The sequence below is a fragment of the Saimiri boliviensis genome, chromosome 1 (assembly GCF_048565385.1).
Source record: "Saimiri boliviensis isolate mSaiBol1 chromosome 1, mSaiBol1.pri, whole genome shotgun sequence".
Taxonomy (NCBI): domain Eukaryota; kingdom Metazoa; phylum Chordata; class Mammalia; order Primates; family Cebidae; genus Saimiri; species Saimiri boliviensis.
In genome coordinates, this window is record NC_133449.1 from 211,138,580 (window position 1) to 211,157,556 (window position 18,977).

Below are 18,977 nucleotides of genomic sequence, written 5' to 3' on the forward strand. Positions count from 1 at the left end.
CTGGCTAAGGTCTATTTTCCCACTTTATCTAATTTGCCATACTCTGCATCTGTTCTTATTCTCCCGTTTCTTAGGTTTTGTGGGTTTTCCAGAATGACCCTTTTTTTCTGGCAGACGGTACTTCTCTCTACCCTGTGGTACATACATCAGTGTCCCACAGCAGCTTCCAGTGTATTTTTGAAAATGTTATCTAAGGCCTCAATTTCATTGTCTTATAAATCATTGTGTTAGGCCATACTAGGTGATACAAATGGTTTCTACAGTTCCTAGTCTTTGCCTGTAATTTTGTGAAACATAGTCTCTTGAGTGAGCTTATCTCTGTGAATCTGCATTATCTTCAGATGCAACATGGGTACAGTGATTTGGTCAGAGACACATGTGTTTGAAGTACATTGTGAACCTGAAGAACATGCTGCAAGTCTGCCTTCCTGATGATATTGGCAGTGTTCATGTAGGCAGACATTTCTCATGGCTATGCCCAATATGGATGCTACCTTCACTGCTACCTTTTAATTCTTTGTTTGACTCTGGTGAGTTTTCTTGTCCTTTCTCCCACCAATTATTCACAATTCTACCTAAATTCTCAATTTAGCTTCCATTTTAAACCATTCTAATTGGGTAATGTTATCTTTTACTTCATCATGAAAGCTAAATGTAGTCATTCTGCTCTTTCCACCTATGAACTTAAAGAAATGTATGGCCAACCTTTCCACCTATTTTTTGCCTTATAAGATGAGCAGTTATCCTTCATTCAAGTCAAATTCATTCCTTTGATCCCTACATTCCTTCATCCTAGGGACTTGTCCTGCCAGCCACTGCCTCTCTCTACTGCACTTTCTAGGCATCCAGGTCAAGACTTGTCTTAGTCAGTTCAGGTTGTTTAACAAAACACCTTAAACTATGTAATTTACAAACAATAGACATTCATTGTTCACTATTCTGGAGGCTGGGAGGTCCAAGATCAAGGTACCAGCAGATTTGGTGTCTGGTGAGGGCCGGTTCCTCACAGGTACTACTTTCTCTCCATCCTCACATGGTGGAAGAGGCAAAACAATCTCCCTTCCACCTTCTTTAATCCTTTTCTAATCCTGTTCATGAGGGTGGTTGCAGAGCTCTTGTGATCTCCCAAAGACTTTACATTTTAATACTACCATATTGGGGATTAAGGCTCAACATATGAATTTGAGGGGATACAAACATTCAAGCCATAGAAAGGCTTAAATGCAACTTGCTCAGAAAGGTCTTTCCTGTTTGCAAACAAAGAGGTCTTTCCTGTTTCCAGCTGGCACTCTCTACTCACTTCACATCACCCTATTTTATTGTTTTGTTATTATTTTTTTTATGGCATATATCATCAGCTAGTACATCTTATGTGTTATCTATTGATTCTGCCTTTTTTGATGTTTTTGGGATCTTGTCTATCTTGTTTATTCCAAAAGTCTCATGCCTAGAATAATGTTTGGAATATAGTATAAGTTCAACAAATATTGTTAAATAAAAGACTAGGTGCATTACTTAATTTTACTGACAGTTTATTTTTACTGACTTTTTTTTCTAGCTTGTAAATGTGTACATTCTTTCCCATTTTAAAAACAGCAAAAGTAAACAAATGGAAAAAAATATTTCCTTAATCCTTATTGTAATTGTCTAATCCAGGGGCTGGCATTTTATGACTCACCAGCAGGCCACCTGTTCTTATAAATAAAGTCGTGGGAAAACCTCACCTCAGCCTTCTGAATAACTGGGACTACAGGTGGATACCACCATGTCTGGCTAATTTTTGTAGAGACAGGGCTTTACCCTGTTGCCCAGGCTCATCTCGAACTCCCGAGTTCAAGCCATCCATCCACCTTGGCCCCCCAAAATGCTGGGATTACAGGTATAAGCCACCGTGCCCAGCCTGGCCTCTTCTTAAGAATTTGTATAACCTCAGGATTCTGTCCTAAGCAAAAAGTTTCCAATCTACATATTCTTCCTATGTAAACTCAGTTAACCCAAGTGATTTCAATCCCCCTGCTCAAATTTAGGACCCACTGTGTCTCCACTAGACCCTTGCAGCAGCCTCCTGACTGGTCCTCTTACATTTAGCCTTACCGCATCAAAGCCACCAGAATGTTAATTTAAGTTAGTGGTTCCCAAACTTTACTTCACATCTGATTCACTTGGAGGGTGTGTTAACATTCAAATTGCTGGGCTTTACTCATGGAGTTTGGACCCAATAAGTCTCAGGTGGAACCTGAGAATTTGCATTTCTTTGTTCCTGGGTGATGCTGAGGTTGCTGTTATAAAGTACATGATGAAATACAGTGATAAAAGAGGTTTGACTTGCCCACTTTCTTCTTAAGACTATGCAGTGATATTCCATAATCTACAGAATTGCATAGAAGCTATTATATCACATCATAATGCCCTTCAAGATCTTACTCTTTCTTTCCCACCAGAGTTCTCTCTTCCATTCTTTGACTCCCATTTGGTTCTCTTATGACCTCAGACAGCAAATTTCAACATGTGTCCCTCACTGATTACACACCTCTTTGCTCTTGCTCATACCTGTAATTTGTGTGCCCTCTCTACCCACCATTCCCCTCTTTACCTTTATTGAGATATCTCAAATACTGTACTACTTTCCAAGCTTCCACAATAGTCAGAACACATTTCTTTCACTACATAGCTTCTCTGTTCATTCTCTGTCCATAATAGTGTTTTACTGACAGTTATTTGTATTTATTTTGCCCCTTCTAAACTGTAAGTCCTGCAGAATTCATAGATTCTATGACTCTTTTCTCTCAATTTCTCTTTTTGTCTTTCTCATATTACAAAATGAAGGCTCATTTTAAGTTATCAATTTAGAAATGTATTTCTCACCAAGGGTGAGAGCACAGAGAAATTACTGCTCTCATACTTTACGGATCACACTGTAAATTGACCCCATACTTCAGAAAGCAATTTGGCAAACTGCTGGAGAAGAAAAAATCCTTTATCTTCTTGGACTTAATCATTCCACTTCTGGGAATATGGTATAAGAAAATAATGCTCAATATGCACAGAGATGCATGTCACACTTTGCTTATAATAACAGAACAATGGGAAACACTGAATGCTCAACATTAGGTAGTGATTAAGATGGACCTAAATGCTGAAATATTGCATATTTAAATGATGATTTTAAAGCTTATATGGCAAGCATGAAATTATATTTTGTTTCAAAGTTAAGCAAAAAGTAAGGGTACCAAATGTTAATATAAATGTGAATTCTAATTATAACATTTGAAGAAACAGATTGAAAGGAAATACACTTAAATTCTAAGTTGAGAAATGCATGATATGACTTTATAATGTGGTTATATGTTAAAATAAACAAAAACAAAAATAAAAACTTATTTTAAGCATCTATGATGTTTTATGTTATGCAGCTGTCTTTAAAATTACAAGGATGAGTCAGTCATGGTGACACAGGCAATGCTTAGTTGAGCCTTCAATAAATAGCTATTCTTGTATCTGTTCCTCTCTAAATCACCACAGAATACAATTTTAGGAACTAAAAGTATTAAGAACCTTGACACTGAATACTGTTTTGACACATGTCACTTAAGTTGCATGCAACAGTCAAGGGTAAGATGATTTTTGTAAGGAGAGGAAGTTGAATATAACATGAAGGTACCAAGTTACAAACCAAAGCACAAGTCGCCAATGGATTACATGGATTACAGCAAACATTATGGCATAGATTAGGGGTAACTGTGGAGTCGGTATAATATGGTTGTTACAGTTCTCACTTTAACACCAACACTCTAGATTTGAATCCGATTTTGCCTCTTACCAGTTAGGTGGCTTTGTGCAAGTTTTTTAACTTCTTGGAGTCCGTTTTCTCATCCACGATATAAAGATAGAATGCTAGCTTCTGGGAGGCACTGCTGATTGCTTACCCACTGCCATCCTAGTGTGCTCTCAGCTTGCCTCACAATAATTTGCTTGTTCTTGCTTTTAGACACATATACACACATGTGTTGTCAGAGTCTGCCTCTAATTCTAGAGGCTCCACATATCAGTTTCTTACTTTCTCAACGTCTCTTCAGTTGGATCAGGGTCATATGACCCAGGCCTGGTTACTGGGATCTCGGGACGTACCACCGAATTCCTCCTGGGCAAGTTTCTTTCTCCAAAAAGTATATTCATGGAAAAAAATGGCCATCTTTCCTTAGTATGTTCATTCCCAAGTGTGATGTCTGAAATGGCTTTAGTCCTCTGACCTTGAGGGGTGGCATCACTGACCTACAGACTATAGCAGAGCAGAAAGATGGACAGTCTGCATCCTTGATGACATCACCACCTGAAAGACTTTCTTTTTTTTTTTTTTTTTTTGAGACGGAGTTTCGCTCTTGTTACCCAGGCTGGAGTGCAATGGCGCGATCTCGGCTCACCGCAACCTCCGCCTCCTGGGTTCAGGCAATTCTCCTGCCTCAGCCTCCTGAGTAGCTGGGATTACAGGCACGTGCCACCATGCCCAGCTAATTTTTTGTGTTTTTAGTAGAGACAGGGTTTCACCATGTTGACCAGGATGGTCTCGATCTCTTGATCTCGTGATCCACCTGCCCTGGCCTCCCAAAGTGCTGGGATTACAGGCTTGAGCCACCGCGCCCGGCCGACTTTCTTTATGTGATATAATACAGATGCTTATCATTTAAGTTCATTTGAATTAGCTATTCTAGCACTTGCATTTAAAACCACCACTATATTTTGTATTAAATGAGAAAATAGGTGAAGTGGTTAACAAGGAAGTGGAGCATAGTGATCAAGAGTAGAGGCACTGGAGCCAGACTGAGTTTTAATGCAGTGCTAGCAATGTAACCTTGCACAAATGACTTAAACTCTTAAATGTCATATATTGAGAGGACAGAAAAAGTGTTTTTATTTTTATTTTTGAGATGGAGTTTTGCTCTTGTTGCCCAGGCCGAAGTGCAATGGTGAGATTTCAGCTCACTGCAAACTCTGCCTTCCTGGTTCAAAGGATTCTCCTGCCTCAGCCTCCCAAGTAGCTGGGATTATAGGCATGCTTTACCATGCCCTGCTAATTTTGTATATTTAGTAGGGACAGGGTTTTACCATGTTGGTCAGCCTGGCCTTGAACTCCCCACCTCAAGTGATCCACTTGCCTCGGCCTCCCAAAGTGCTGGGATTACAAGCATGAGCCACTGCGCCTGGCTCAGAAAAAGTTTTGAACTCACAACTTAATAGGTACAAGTCATGTTATGAAGATAATAATACAAGGAGATACATTAGAGGATGACTGGGCAATGCAGCTGGCAACTTTAGATGAGGTGATGAGGGAAACCTCTCCAATGACAACGTTTGATCTGAAACCTAAATGATGAGAAAGGGCATACTTGTGGTTTTCTGGTAGGAGTGGGGGTGGAACGATAATAATTTGGGGAAGCTATTTAAAAGTCTGAAAGTAGGAGATGATTTGGCATAATCCAACCAACCAACCAACAAAAAGCATAAAGAAGATTGAAATGCTTGAAGCATCACTAACCAAGAAGGAACTAGTTTTCACTGAAGTTGGTGTGGTCGATGAGGATCAGTTCATACAGATCCTAGATAGTGTGGAAAGTACTTGGAATTTTTCACTAAGAACAATTAGAAAGCTTTGGTATCTTATTCATGCAATAAATGAATAATCCTATGTAAGGTGTTGAGTACTTACCATATTTTGGTACTGTTTGAATATTTTACATGAATTACTCATTTAATATTTTTAACAAACTTTTAAGGAAACTGAGGTAAAGGTATATTGTGTAATCCTCCAAAACCTATACAGCTAAATGTGAGAGAGTCAGAATTTGAAGCTGGGAAGTCTAGCTGCGTAATTCTTGCTTACGCCATTAATCTTATAGATTCCTTTTGATGACTGCGTGACTACAGCATGCTAATAAAGGTGATGAAATAGAGTTTATTCCTTCTCCTTAAAGCTAAGTACAACCTTATTTTACCTGTAGTTTAATTCAATTTATTCTGACAATAACTTATTGATTTCTAACTCAGCGCACGCCACTGGTTAAAGTTCTGGGGTATGGAAATGAAGATAGTGCTTTCCTCTTGAACTCACAGTTTAGCAAAAGGAGACAAGTAAATACATAAATATATTTAATGCGTTAAGTCTCTCCGATACCTCATATGAGTGCTCACAATACCCAGTCATCTTTTTTGAAGGCACACTTGCATTAAGCTGGACAGTGTGACTAATTTTGCCCATAGATTTTCTGCGCATTACTTCTGAGCTGAGTCATTCAAAGCCCCCACACAAGTCTTCAGTTTCTTTTGCCCGCCTGAGGTGGTTAAGGAAGCCTCATGTTTCCATATCAGAGATACAATTTGGAAGCAGTCTGGTGGAGTAATGAAGTCATTTCATAGAGAACAGCCCTGGGAAGGTGCCAGACCTATCCATATTTTCTGTAAAGCAAGAAACAAGCTTTGTTAGGTTAAAGTGGTTGCCACAGGAAGGCATAGACTCTACTGTGTTTTCTGCTATAAATGAAGCATATGTGAAGCACTCTGAGACACAAGAGAAAAAAAGGCAATTAATTCTGAATGATAACATGTAGATGTTTCCACAGAAGAGCTAACATTTTAATTATGTATAAAAGATGAGGAAGATTTCCACAGTTAGAAAGATTAGTAGATGGACTTGAAGAGCCATCAGAAAGGTATCAGGGAAAATGTATTAAGTGAAAAAATGTAGCATTTTGTGAAAGTAAAACGAATACATTTGAAAGACAGAAAATGAGGCCATGTAGCTGAAATATCTGGTAATTACTAGTAAAGTGGTAGACAGATGTGAAGCTAATGGTAGAGAGATGTGAATAAAGAGAGAGATTCGGGACCACTTTGGTTCTGATAACTCTAAAGTTCTTGGACTTGAGTTCCTACAATCTGGGAGAACTGTTAGAAGCTTTTGCTAGACATATTTGCTGACAGTCACAAATAGACACGTACTGAAGAGACCATAGTAAGACAGTGTAGTCCCTGCCCTGTGTTGGTTGCAAACTATTATAGGAGATATTAGATTATGTTGAAATCATTTGTTTAGGTGGCATTAAGGGTAAATTCCATGAGATAAAACACTTTTAGAGAAACTGAGGTAACTTGACAGTGGAAGTTACATTTTCTCTGCATCTTTGGTGTTCACAAGGTGGTTAAGACTTGAAGTGGGAAGTGAGAAGCGAGAAGGAAGAGGTATGACTCTAACATTGTCCAGGTGTGAAAATGTGAAGGGCTCCACTGGAACAGTAGTAGCAGGCATAACTTGTGTTGGATTGAATGGGTCAAGAAACTTCGTGAAGGTGCCTATCTTAGGTAAAGGAAAGATGCATGTCACTAGTTGAAATTGAGAAGGTAAGAGAGGCAGCGCATTGAGGAGCCGTAAAGCACCAGCTGCTTTGCTTCTGCCTAGGTCTGTAGGAAACTTTGTGGAGCCAGCTGAGTGAGAAACAGCACTGCTTCCTATAATACTCAGGTTTGTATTGAATCCTCTTTGAACACATGAAGAATTTGTAGATTATACATTTGTTCTTAATTTTTATGGACAAAACATGAAGGATCTTAAGACACAAATGAGCCCTCTGGAAAATAGTACTGATTCTCTCAAGAGGGAAAAGGAAAAGTAATGGATAGAAAGTTATTTGTTTGATAATATTAAAAAATTCCTATGGGTACAAATCTCATTGTGGAGTAAACATATTATTTTTTCAAATATATATAGATATTGATATTGTAGACAAAATATAAATCATTAGAAATGATACTGGATGCTCAGTAACTTCTTGCCATCATTGTAATTCCTTAATCACCTTATAATAAAAATACAACTGTTACCAGGAGAAGAGTCTGCAAACTTTTGATATTAAAAAGAAAACCCTTACTGGGCACGGTGGCTCATGCCTGTAATCACAGCAATTTGGGAGGCTGAGGCTGGCAGATCACCTGAGGTCAGGAGTTTGAGACCAGGTTGGTCATCATGATGAAACCCAGTCTCTACTAAAAATACAAAACTTAACTGGGCATGGCGGCAGGCACCTGTAATCGCAGCTACTCAGGAGGCTGAGGCATGAGAATCACTTGAACCCAGGAGGCGGAGGTTACAGTGAGCCGAGATTGCATCACTGCACTCAAGCCTGGGGTATAGAACGAGAAAATCCTGTCCTTGGAAAAGCTGAGAATCTCTGCTCTATTTTCTGGAGAGTTACTTATATCACTGGTGTATTAAATTACATATCTGAAGGAACCTGAAATTAATAAAATATAAATTCATTCTTTTACTTTGAATGTAATGCAAAAGGATCAAAGGTCGATTGTTTTCATTTGACATAGTTGATGATATAAAGTTTGCACATCCAGAGAGGAAGAATGTTATCGGGAGTTCTGAAGAAGCTCCTAGAACATCAGGTCTTAGTCATCAGTTCTAGTGATTTTTAAGGATTCCAATGCTTTGCATGTAAGTGTGTGTGGGAGGGGTTAAAAGGATTAGGAGGGATGTATGCATGCTGCAATGAATGGGCTTCTCAGCCTGAAACTCAGGGAAAGCAGGAAGTTTGCCAGCTGTTCACCTTATTTTCAGACAGCTTTTTCAATTGAAACCTGTGGATTCCATGCTTCATTTTTTTTGTGAAAGCATCTTTTACAAATTATGGTAAAAATTGTTACTTTTTCCCTATATGGAACTTTGATTCTTTGTGAGAAATTAGTTTACTGCAAATATAGAATGACTTTGCTGAAAGCATTTTGTTCAACTCAAGTACCAGAAGGTGATGCCCTTTACTGTTATTTCAGTGAAAAGTCAAGGAGGGTTTAAGTAAATGTTTTCCTAATAAGTTGTATGGGGAATATGTAACTCTACTCAGTGGAAAAATCTAAAAAGCAATTAGCAAAGGCACTGTTTGTTAAGAACGTCATTTTCCTGGAAGTTCGTTGTTACTATCAGCATGAAAGTTTTCCTACTACTTAGCCCCCTCTCTTTTGACTTGGAAATCCGTTAACACCAAGTAGCTTCTGATTTCATTTTGTAAAACTTTCTTTGTTAACATCTCCAGGTATTATATGAGGCTTTCCTTTGGCATCAAAATTTAATTAACTATCATGAGTTTGCCTTCAGTTTGACTTTGATTATTTGAATTTCAACTGCCTTTAGGGAGAAAAATAACGGAAGTATATTACTCACCACTTCACATCTGTTGCAGCTTAAAAGGCTCAGTTGCCAAGAATTTTATGAAGCATCACTTAGTAATGATTCAGGAAATGATTAGTCAATGAATCTTATTCTCAAAGTGAAGGGCACCCTCTGTTGTCCATCTTGCTATGATAGGGCCTTGATGTTTTCCAAGATATAGAATCAAGCTATAAATTTGCAATTTCTTCTTAGCTGGACATTGATAACCGCATAGTGGTAAATGACACACATAAGGAAATCTTTCAATATTCTAGTTAAAGTGTTCAAGAATAGAGACAGGATCCCCCCAAAATAGACCCTGATGCTGATAATGAAAACAACAGCAAACTGGCTTCATTTTCTTCTTCCACCAATTAACTAAGATTTCCATAGTCTTTCGATATCTCTGTGTGTCAGTCTTCTCCTTTAGAAAATGAAGATGTTAATGACTGCACAATGTACAGTTACAAAGATTTTATTTTTGCTGCCGTGATTTAAATTTGAAATGCAAATGAAGTTCCCAACATTTTGTGTGTTTTGTAATTTTATGATGCAATTATTATTGCAATTACACTATGAAAAGGCTGGGGAACTGATGACTGTCTTGTACATTTAAGTCTTTGGCTGAAAACTAATACTTCAAGAAGTTGCTTCTTTAAACCTTCTCCTTATATGGCTCCCATGATTTTATTACCTCTTCTAAACATCTCTCACTTCTCTGAATGTTGTAGTGGATATTTATTGTTATTTAGACAGGCTTTGATTCTTGATTTTTTTTTTTTTTTTTTTTTTTTTTTTTTGAGACGGAGTTTCGCTCTTGTTACCCAGGCTGGAGTGCAATGGCGCGATCTCAGCTCACCGCAACCTCCGCCTCCCGGGTTCAGGCAATTCTCCTGCCTAAGCCTCCTGAGTAGCTGGGATTACAGGCATGCGCCACCATGCCCAGCTAATTTTTTGTATTTTTAGTAGAGACGGGGTTTCACCATGTTGACCAGGTTGGTCTCGATCTCTCGACCTTGTGATCCACCTGCCTCGGCCTCACAAAGTGCTAGGATTACAGGCTTGAGCCACCGCGCCCGGCCTGATTCTTGATTGTTAATGGTTAGATCCCTGTTATTTTTCTTAACAAACAGCATAGAATGTTTATTCTTGTTTTCCAAAAGCTTCAGCGTCATATTTTCAGTTCCTATGCTGTTCTATCTGTGTAATACAGTATGTCAAAATCAAACTCATCATCTTTATCCAAAATCTACCTCAAGTTTGAAGGTTTTAGGAAGGCTGCGTGATGGTATTCTGTTTTTCCTTTCGTTGGAATATAATATTTGGTTTACTCGTTGCAGTTGTGTTGGTCATTATTTCTAGATCTTTTCAATGGACAGAGTTAAGCTTTTAGATCTGATCTTCTCAGTGGACAAAGCTAATGCATTATATATGTGTGTGTGCATGTGTACATATGCAAAAATATACACACATGTATATGCATATTGTATATTTAGTAAGTTCATATTAAACACAAAATACCTCATAAACTCATACTGGTACTTTCTATACAAATTTTGGAGTACAAAGATTTTACTTCATTTGTTTTATATTACATCTGTATCTCTTCTCTTTCACATTAAGAAACAGTTCTCAAGGACACAGGGGATAATATGATTAGAATTTCTGAAAATTTCTCATTTCCTTTATCCCACATCACCTACATAATTGTCTCAGGATAACAATTCTATTACCATTAATCTTATTTAGAAAAAATAATTTTTTAATTTGTTGTTTTCACTCTCCTTATCTTTTTTTAAAAAAATTGTCTTACATTGTCCTGTATCTATGCATAGTAATGAATATTATAATCTCGCCTTTTTAGCTCTCTTTTAGTATTAATTTTACAAGAAATTATGTATTTAGTGCTCACCACTAGTTTTATGTCAGTGTCTCTCTAATCATTTTGGTTGTGTGAAGTTTGTTCTCTGGTAGGTTTCTCAAGAAGGCCTCATGGGAACAATATTTCTAGAGTTCTTGAATGTTGATAACTTGCAAATTTGCCTTTTCTTCCTTTTTTTCTTTTCCTAACCACTAGACCACCAGGAACGCCCTTTATTCTTGAAAGTCCCTTTGCTAGGTATGAAATCTTTGACCTACATTTTTACTCTTGAGTATCTTAAATGTATTAATGCATTTATGTCTGTTTTAAAGCGTTGCTGTAGAAAAATTCAGTGATAACACAATTTTCTTTCCAAGTCTTTTGTCCAAAAGAGCTTGCCTTTTCTTAGCTCAGAAAAATTTTAGAATATGTCTTGAAGCTGGTCATTCTGGGTTGTCATAAGTTGTATAAAAACATATGTGATATGCTTTTTTGATATGTAATTTTGAATCTTTTTAATTTCAGAATTTTATTGTAGGATTTAGTATTTTTTCCCCCTTGCATCAATTTTCTTATTCAGTGTCTCCTCCTGTGGATATATTTAGTAATGTTTGCTTGTCTTCAGTATTTGTCACTTTTTTGACCATTTTTATAGCCGCCTTTACTCAATGGAAAGTTTTTCTTTTTCACCTTTAGTTTCTCCTAAACCTTTATTATTATGTTTATTTTCTCTCATGCTCCTTCTAACATAGACTTCATTTCTGAAATTTTTAAAATTCCTATTTCTTTCCTGAGTACTTTTTCTCACTTCCAAGTTTTTCTAATTCTTTATTTATTTAGTTCTTTTATATATATATATAATTTTCTTAATTATTTTTAGGTTTCTTTGAAATAGCAGGTTACAGTTGATGCATTTTGTGGACTCATCTTTCTGTTATGCATTTATTGTCCATAGGGAGGTTGTTTTGCTCATCATTTTCTTCTTATAACGTGTATGCTCTTTGACATTGAAATTTTTCTGTCACTTAATTTTATGTATTTTTTGAATTTTTAGAAGAAGATGTGGCTCAGGATATCTTTTATAACTTCATAGATTTCTCCCTTTTGTCTTTTTCTCTAAAAATGCTAAAAATATGATGTCATGCTAAGATTCCTGGGTCTATTCTTTTCCTATATTTATTCTTATCCTATGAAGAACTTTTCTTCCTTAATATTTATTCTCCCTGCCCTGCTCCAAGTTGATTCTCTTCCACATTATTCCTCAAGTTGGTCCTATCTTGGCTGAGTTTTGATGACTAACATCAAGAGATGACATGATATAGTCTGTCCCTTCAGACATTATTGTGGGACTCTTGCAGTTATCTGTTATTAAACTGGACAAAATCTTCCTAGTTCCCAACAGTCTTTTTTTTTTTTTTTGAGATGGAGTTTTGCTCTTGTTGCCCAGGCTGGAGTGCAATGGCATGATCTTGGCTTACTGCAACTTCCACCTCCCAGGTTCAAGCAATTCTGCCTCAGCCTTCCGAGTAGCTGTGATTACAGGTATCTGCTACCACACTCAGCTAATTTTTTGTATTTTTAGTAGAGACAGGGTTTCTTCATGTTGGTCAGGCTGGGCTCGAACTCTTGACCTCAGGTGATCTGCCTGCCTCTGCCTCTCAAAGCACTGAGGTTATAGGTATGAGGCACTGTGCTCGGCCCCCAGCAATCATTTTTAAATTGGCCGACCATGCTTTCCAGTAAATATCAGTTGGCTGTTGTATTAGTCAAGGTTCTCCAGAGAAATAGAACCAATAGAATGTGTGCTTTTGTGCACAGCTCTCTCTCTTTCTCAATATCTATCTATTTTAATGTATTTATTTTAAGGTATTAACTTATGTGAGAGTGGGCTGGCAAGTGTAAGATGTGCAGGGCACATTGGGAAGCTGAAAATTGTTGCAAGAGTTGATGTTGAAGTCTTGAGTCCAAAGGCTGGAAACTGAAGCAGAACTTCTATGTTGCAGTCTGGAGGTAGAATTCCTTCCTCTTTGTAGGAACTCCATCTTTTTATCTTAAAACCTCTGACTGATTGGATGAGGCCAACTCATATTACGATGCATAATCTGCTTTACTCAAAGTCTGCTGATTTAAATGTTAGTCACATTTAAAGTCATGCTTTCCCAGCAACATCTAAGCTGGTGTTTGACTAAACAACTGTGCACCATAATCTGGCCCAAGTTAACTCGTAAAATTAACCAAGATTGTGATTGTAAAATGTTCTTGTTCCCAAGTCTTTCAGACTCACTCGTACTTTTCTTTACTTCCTCCTATCCAGGAGGTGAATCTGTACAGTTCTTGCGGTTGTGAGTCATTTATTTCTACCTACTTGTATTTTGGAATTTACGGGGATAATGTGTCACCTACTTTTGTTGTATGTGTTTTTTTGTGTGTTTTGGGTTTTGTTTGATATTTAGTTTTATGAGTTTTTACAAGGACATTTATGAAGATTCAACCACTTTGCCACTGGCATTTTCTCAGAATTATTTTTGTTTTTGAGAACAATTTTGAGAAAAAGTTTGCTGAAAGTCTCTTTTTATTTATTTATTCATGTATTTATTTATTCTTGAAATCTAATTTTTATGTGACCTTGTTAACCTAATCTCTTCAACTTTAGAAGAGGGTACCTTTAAAATATAAACGGATATTCAAGTGCAGATTTTGGAGTTGCCAATATATGAAATTATAACTGAATATATATTATAAAAGTGTTTGGATGTAGCAAAATGGAAAGAACAGTGAAATGACAAAGGGAGATGTACATTGTCATTGTGAATCTAAAATATTAAACAATACCTTCCTAATTAAGTTAATATATAGACTGAGTGGAGTTATTAATAAACACACATAAGAATAATTTAATAAATGTTAGCTACTGTTGACATGGTGATTATTTTGATAAAGAAGATTATGATTTTGTTTATTTATTTAAATGGACAGATAAAAATGTATGCACTTACCATGTACAATATGATGCTTTAAAGCAATGGCTCAACAATCTGGATGTGTTCCGAGAAATGTGTCAGGATATTTCGTTGTTGTGTTAATATCATAGAGCATACTTACACAAACCTAGATGAGATAGCCTACTATCTTCTTGGGCTGTGTACTGTAGTATTTCTCAGAACATATATATAGTCCTTGTGTCTGTTGCTTGTCTTTACCAAAACATTATTATGTGGTCTATGACCATATATGTGTATTTTGGAATAATTAAATCTAGTTAATGAACATATGCATTAACTCACACAGCTATCATTTTTGTGGTGAAAACAACTTAGATCCACTCTTAGAAATTTTCAAGAATACAATATATTATTAACCTTTCTATTATTTTGTATAATAGATCTCTTGAATTTACTCCTCCTATCTAACTGACATTTTGTATCTTTTGACCAACGTCTTCCCAACACTTTCTCCCCCTAACCACTCCAGCCCCCATTCTACTCTCTACTTTTATGAGATCAACTTTTTAAGGTTTCATATACGAGTGAGATCATGTGGTGTTTGTCTTCTTGTACTTGGCTTATTTCAATTAGCATAGTGTCCTTTGTTTCATCCATGTTGTAAATGACAGGATTTTCTTCTTTTTTTTAAGATTGAATAGTATTCCATTGTGTGTATATACTGTATTTTCTTCATCCATACACTGATGGACATTTAAGTTGAGTCCATATCTTGGCTATTGTGAATAATGCTACAATCAAGATGGGATGCAGATATCTTTTTAACATACTGATCTCATTTTCTTTAGCTGTATACCCAGTAATGGGATTTGTAGATAATATGATATTTCTATTTTTAATGTTTTGAGGAACTTCAATACTGTATTTTATAATGGCTATACTGATTTTCATTCCCACCAACAATGTATGAGGATTCTGTTTTCTCCACATTCTTACTAACATTCATTATCTTTTGCCATTTTGATAAGAACCATTCTAACAGGTATGAGGTAATATTTGGTGATTTAAATTTGTGTTTCCTCGATGATTAGTGATGTTGGGTATTTTTTAAATATACTGTTGGTCTGCATATCTCATATTCCTGCATGTCTTCTTTTGAGAAATATATATTTTACCCATTTTCCCATTGGGTTATTTGAATCTTGCTGTTGAGTTTTTGGGTTCTTATATATTTTGGATACTATCCTCTTATCAGATGTATAGTTTTCAAATATTTTATTTCATTCTGTAGGTTGTCTCTTCACTCTGTTTATTGTTTCTTTTGCTGTGCAGATGCTTTTAATGTAATTCCATTTATCTGTATTTGGTTTTGTTGCCCATGAGTTTGAAATTTTATTCAAAAAACCTTTGCCTAGACTACAGCCAGCCATGGAGCTCTTTTCTTAAGTTTTCTTCTAGTAGTTTTATAGTTTTGGTACTTACATTTAACTCTTTAACCAATTTTTGTGTATTTTTTTGTATGTGGTTAGAAAGAAGAGTCTAGTTTCATTCCTCTGCCTGTGGAAATTGTTTCCCTACACCATTTATTGAAGAGACTGTCCTTTCTCTATTATGTGTACTTTACACCTTTTTCTGAAAATCAGTTTGCTTTAGATGCGTGGGTTTATTTCTGGCCTCTCTATCCTACTCAGTTGGTCTACATGTCTGCTTTTATGCCAGTACCATGTGGTTTTGGTTACCATGCTGTGTAGCATTATTTTTTAAAATTATACTTTAGGTTCTGGGGTACATGTGCAGATGCAGGATTGTTGCATAGGTACATACATGGAAAGGTGGTTTGCTGCCTCCATCCCCCCATTACCTATATCTGGCATTCTCCCCATATTATCTCTCCCAAACCTCCCATCCCCCACTGTACCTCCCCTAGCCCACTGCAACAGATCCCAGTGTGTGATGCTCCCCTCCCTCTGTCCATGTGTTCTCATTGTTCAACACCCACCTGTGAGTGAGAACATATGGTGTTTGATTTTCTGTTCTTGTGTCAGTTTGCTGAGACCGATGGTTTCCAGATTCATCCATGTCCCTATGAAGGACATAAACTCATCATTTTTTATGGCTGCATAGTATTCCATGGTGTATGTGTGCTGCATTTTCCTCTCCAGTCTATCATCAATGGGCATTTGGGTTGGTTCCAGGTCTTTGCTATTGTAAACAGTGCACAAATGAACATATGTGTGCATGTGTCTTTATAATACAATGATTTATAATCCTTTGGATATATAACCAGTAATTGGATTGCTGGGTCAAATGGAATTTCTATTTCTGGGTCCCTGATGAATTGCCACACTGTCCGCCACAATGGTTGAACTAATTTGCACTCCCACCAACAGTGTAAAAGTGTCCCTATATCTCCACATCCTCTCCAACATCTGTTGTCTCCAGATTTTTTAATGATCACCATTCTAACTGGCGTGAGATGATATCTCAGTGTGGTTTTGATTTGCATTTCTCTAATGACCAGTGATGATGAGCATTTTTTTCATATGTTTGTTGGCCTCATATATGTCTTCTTTTGAAAAGTGTCTGTTCATATTCTTTGCCCACTTTTGAATGGGTTTGTTTGCTTTTTTCTTGCAAATCTGTTTTAGTTCTTTGTAGATTCTGGATATTAGCCCTTTGTCAGATGGGTAGATTGCAAAAATTTTTTCCCTACTCTGTTGGTTGCCGGTTCACTGTAATGACTGTTTCTTTTCAACTCTTAATACTAGGTATTGGTGGAACGTATCTCAAAATAATAAAAGCTATTTATGACAAACCCACAGCCAATATCATACTGAATGGGCAAAAACTGAAAGCATTCCCTTTGAAATCTGGCACTAGACAAGGATTCCCTCTCACCACTTCTATTCAATATAGTACTGGAAGTTCTATCCAGAGCAATCAGGCAAGAAAAGGAAATAAAGGGTATTCAATTAGGAAAGAAGGAAGTCAAATTGTCTCTATTTGCAGATGACATGATTGCATATTTAGAAGACCCCATTGTCTCCGTCCAAAATCTCCTTAAGCTGTGTAGCATGTTTCAAAGTCATATAGTGTAATGACACTAGCTTTGTCCTTTTTGCTGAAAATTGCTTTTGCTATTTGGAGTCTTTTGTGGTCAATATAAACTTTAGGACTGTTTTACTTATTTCCGTGAAGAATTTCATCAGTATTTTGAGATGTGATCTATGATCACTTTGGGTGGTTTAAACACTTTAACAACATTAATTCTTCCAATCCGTAAATACAGGCTGTCTTCCCATCTACTTTTGTCTTCTTCAGTTTCTTTAATAAAAATTTTGTAGTTTTCAGGCTACAGGTCTTTCACCTTCTTGGTTAAATTTATTTGTTTTTCCTCTTTTGTAGCTATTGTTAATGTGAAAGCACACACAAAAACCAGTTGTTTTGATGGCATCTTTAGAATTTTTTATATCTAAATTTCTATAATATGTAAACAGGGACTATTTTATTTTGTTTTTTTGAGATGAAGTCTTGCTCTGTCACCTAGGCTGGAGTGCAATGGCATGATCTTGGCTCAGTACAACCTCTACCTCCCAGGTTCAAGCAATTTTCCTGCCTCAGCCTTCAGAGTAGCTGGAGCTGTAGGCACTGCCACCATGCCTGGCTGTTTTTTTTGTATTTTAGTAGAGATGGGGTTTCACCATGCTGGCCAGGCTGGTCTTGAACTCCTAACCACAGGTGATCCACCTGCCTTGGCCTCCCAAAGTGCTGGGATTACAGACATGAGCCACTGTGCCTGGCCCAGGACAATTTATTAATACTTCCTCCTTTCCAATTTGGATGCCATTTATTTCTTTCTCTTGCCTATATCTCTGGCTAGGGAATTCCAGTACTATATTTAACAGAAGTGATGAGAAGGGGCATCCTTGTCTTGTTCTAGATCTTAGAGGAAAAACTTTCAACTTTTCTCTGATGAATATCATGTTAGTGATGGGTTTATAATATATGGCCCTTATTGTGTTGAGGAACATTTCTTCTATACAAAATTTGTTGAGATTTTTCTTATGAAAGGATATTGAATTTTTCAAATAATTTTCTTTATCTGTGGATGGCTACTGTCCTTCATACTGCTAATCGGATGTAGCACATTTATTGCTCTATGTATGTGGAACCATACTTGTATCCTTGGGATGAATGCCACTTGATCATGATGAGGGATCTTTTCAATGTGCTGTTGAATTTGATTTTCTGGTTTTTTTTTTGAAGATTTTTGCGCCTATTTTCATCAATGTTATTGGCCTCTAATTCTTTTTTTGTAGTGCTTTTGTCTGGCTTTGATATGATAATGCTGGCCTCATAGTATAATTCCCCAGCTTCAATTTTTTTGGAATAATTTGAGAAGAATTGGTATTAGCTCTCTAAATGTTTGAAGGATTCAGTGGTGAAGCCATTAGGTCCTTGGCTTTTCTTTGGTGAGAGACTTTAATACTAATTTAATATCCTTACATGTTACTATTTTGTTAAAATTTCCTATTTTTTATGATGCAGTCTTGATAGATTGTATGCATCAAGAAATTTATCGATTTTTTTTAGGTTATCCAATTTATTGGCATGTAATTATTTATAATAGTCTCTTGTGATTCTTTTACTTGCTGTTGTATCAGTTGTAATATCTCTTTTTTTCATTTTTGATTTTATTCATTTGACCCTTTTTATTCTTAGTCTAGCTAAAGGTTTATTGTTGCTCATCTTTCCAGAAAACAACTCCTAGTTTCATTGAGCTTTTCTGTATTTTTTCTAGTCTCCATTTATTTTTGCTCTGATATTTGGATTTAATTTGTTCTCGTTTTTCTAGTTTTTCAAGATGCAATATTGTTTTTTATTTAAGATCTTTCTTCTTTTTTTGATGTAGGCATTTATTGCTATAGTCATCTCCCTTAGAATTGCCTTTGCTATATCCTGTAGGTTTTGG

The 18,977-nt window shown here is 36.5% G+C and overlaps 1 protein-coding gene across 1 annotated transcript in view; it reads left to right on the top strand.

Annotated features, from left to right (window-relative positions):
- Nucleotides 1-5,459: 5,459 nt before the first annotated feature.
- The window catches only part of LOC101033098 (switch-associated protein 70-like), a 28,337-nt gene continuing 14,819 nt past the window's right edge, over nt 5,460-18,977 (top strand). Inside the window, 2 exon segments of the mRNA XM_074402347.1 lie at nt 5,460-5,650; nt 7,190-7,353. Coding sequence (XP_074258448.1) covers nt 5,460-5,650; nt 7,190-7,353 — 355 coding nt within the window.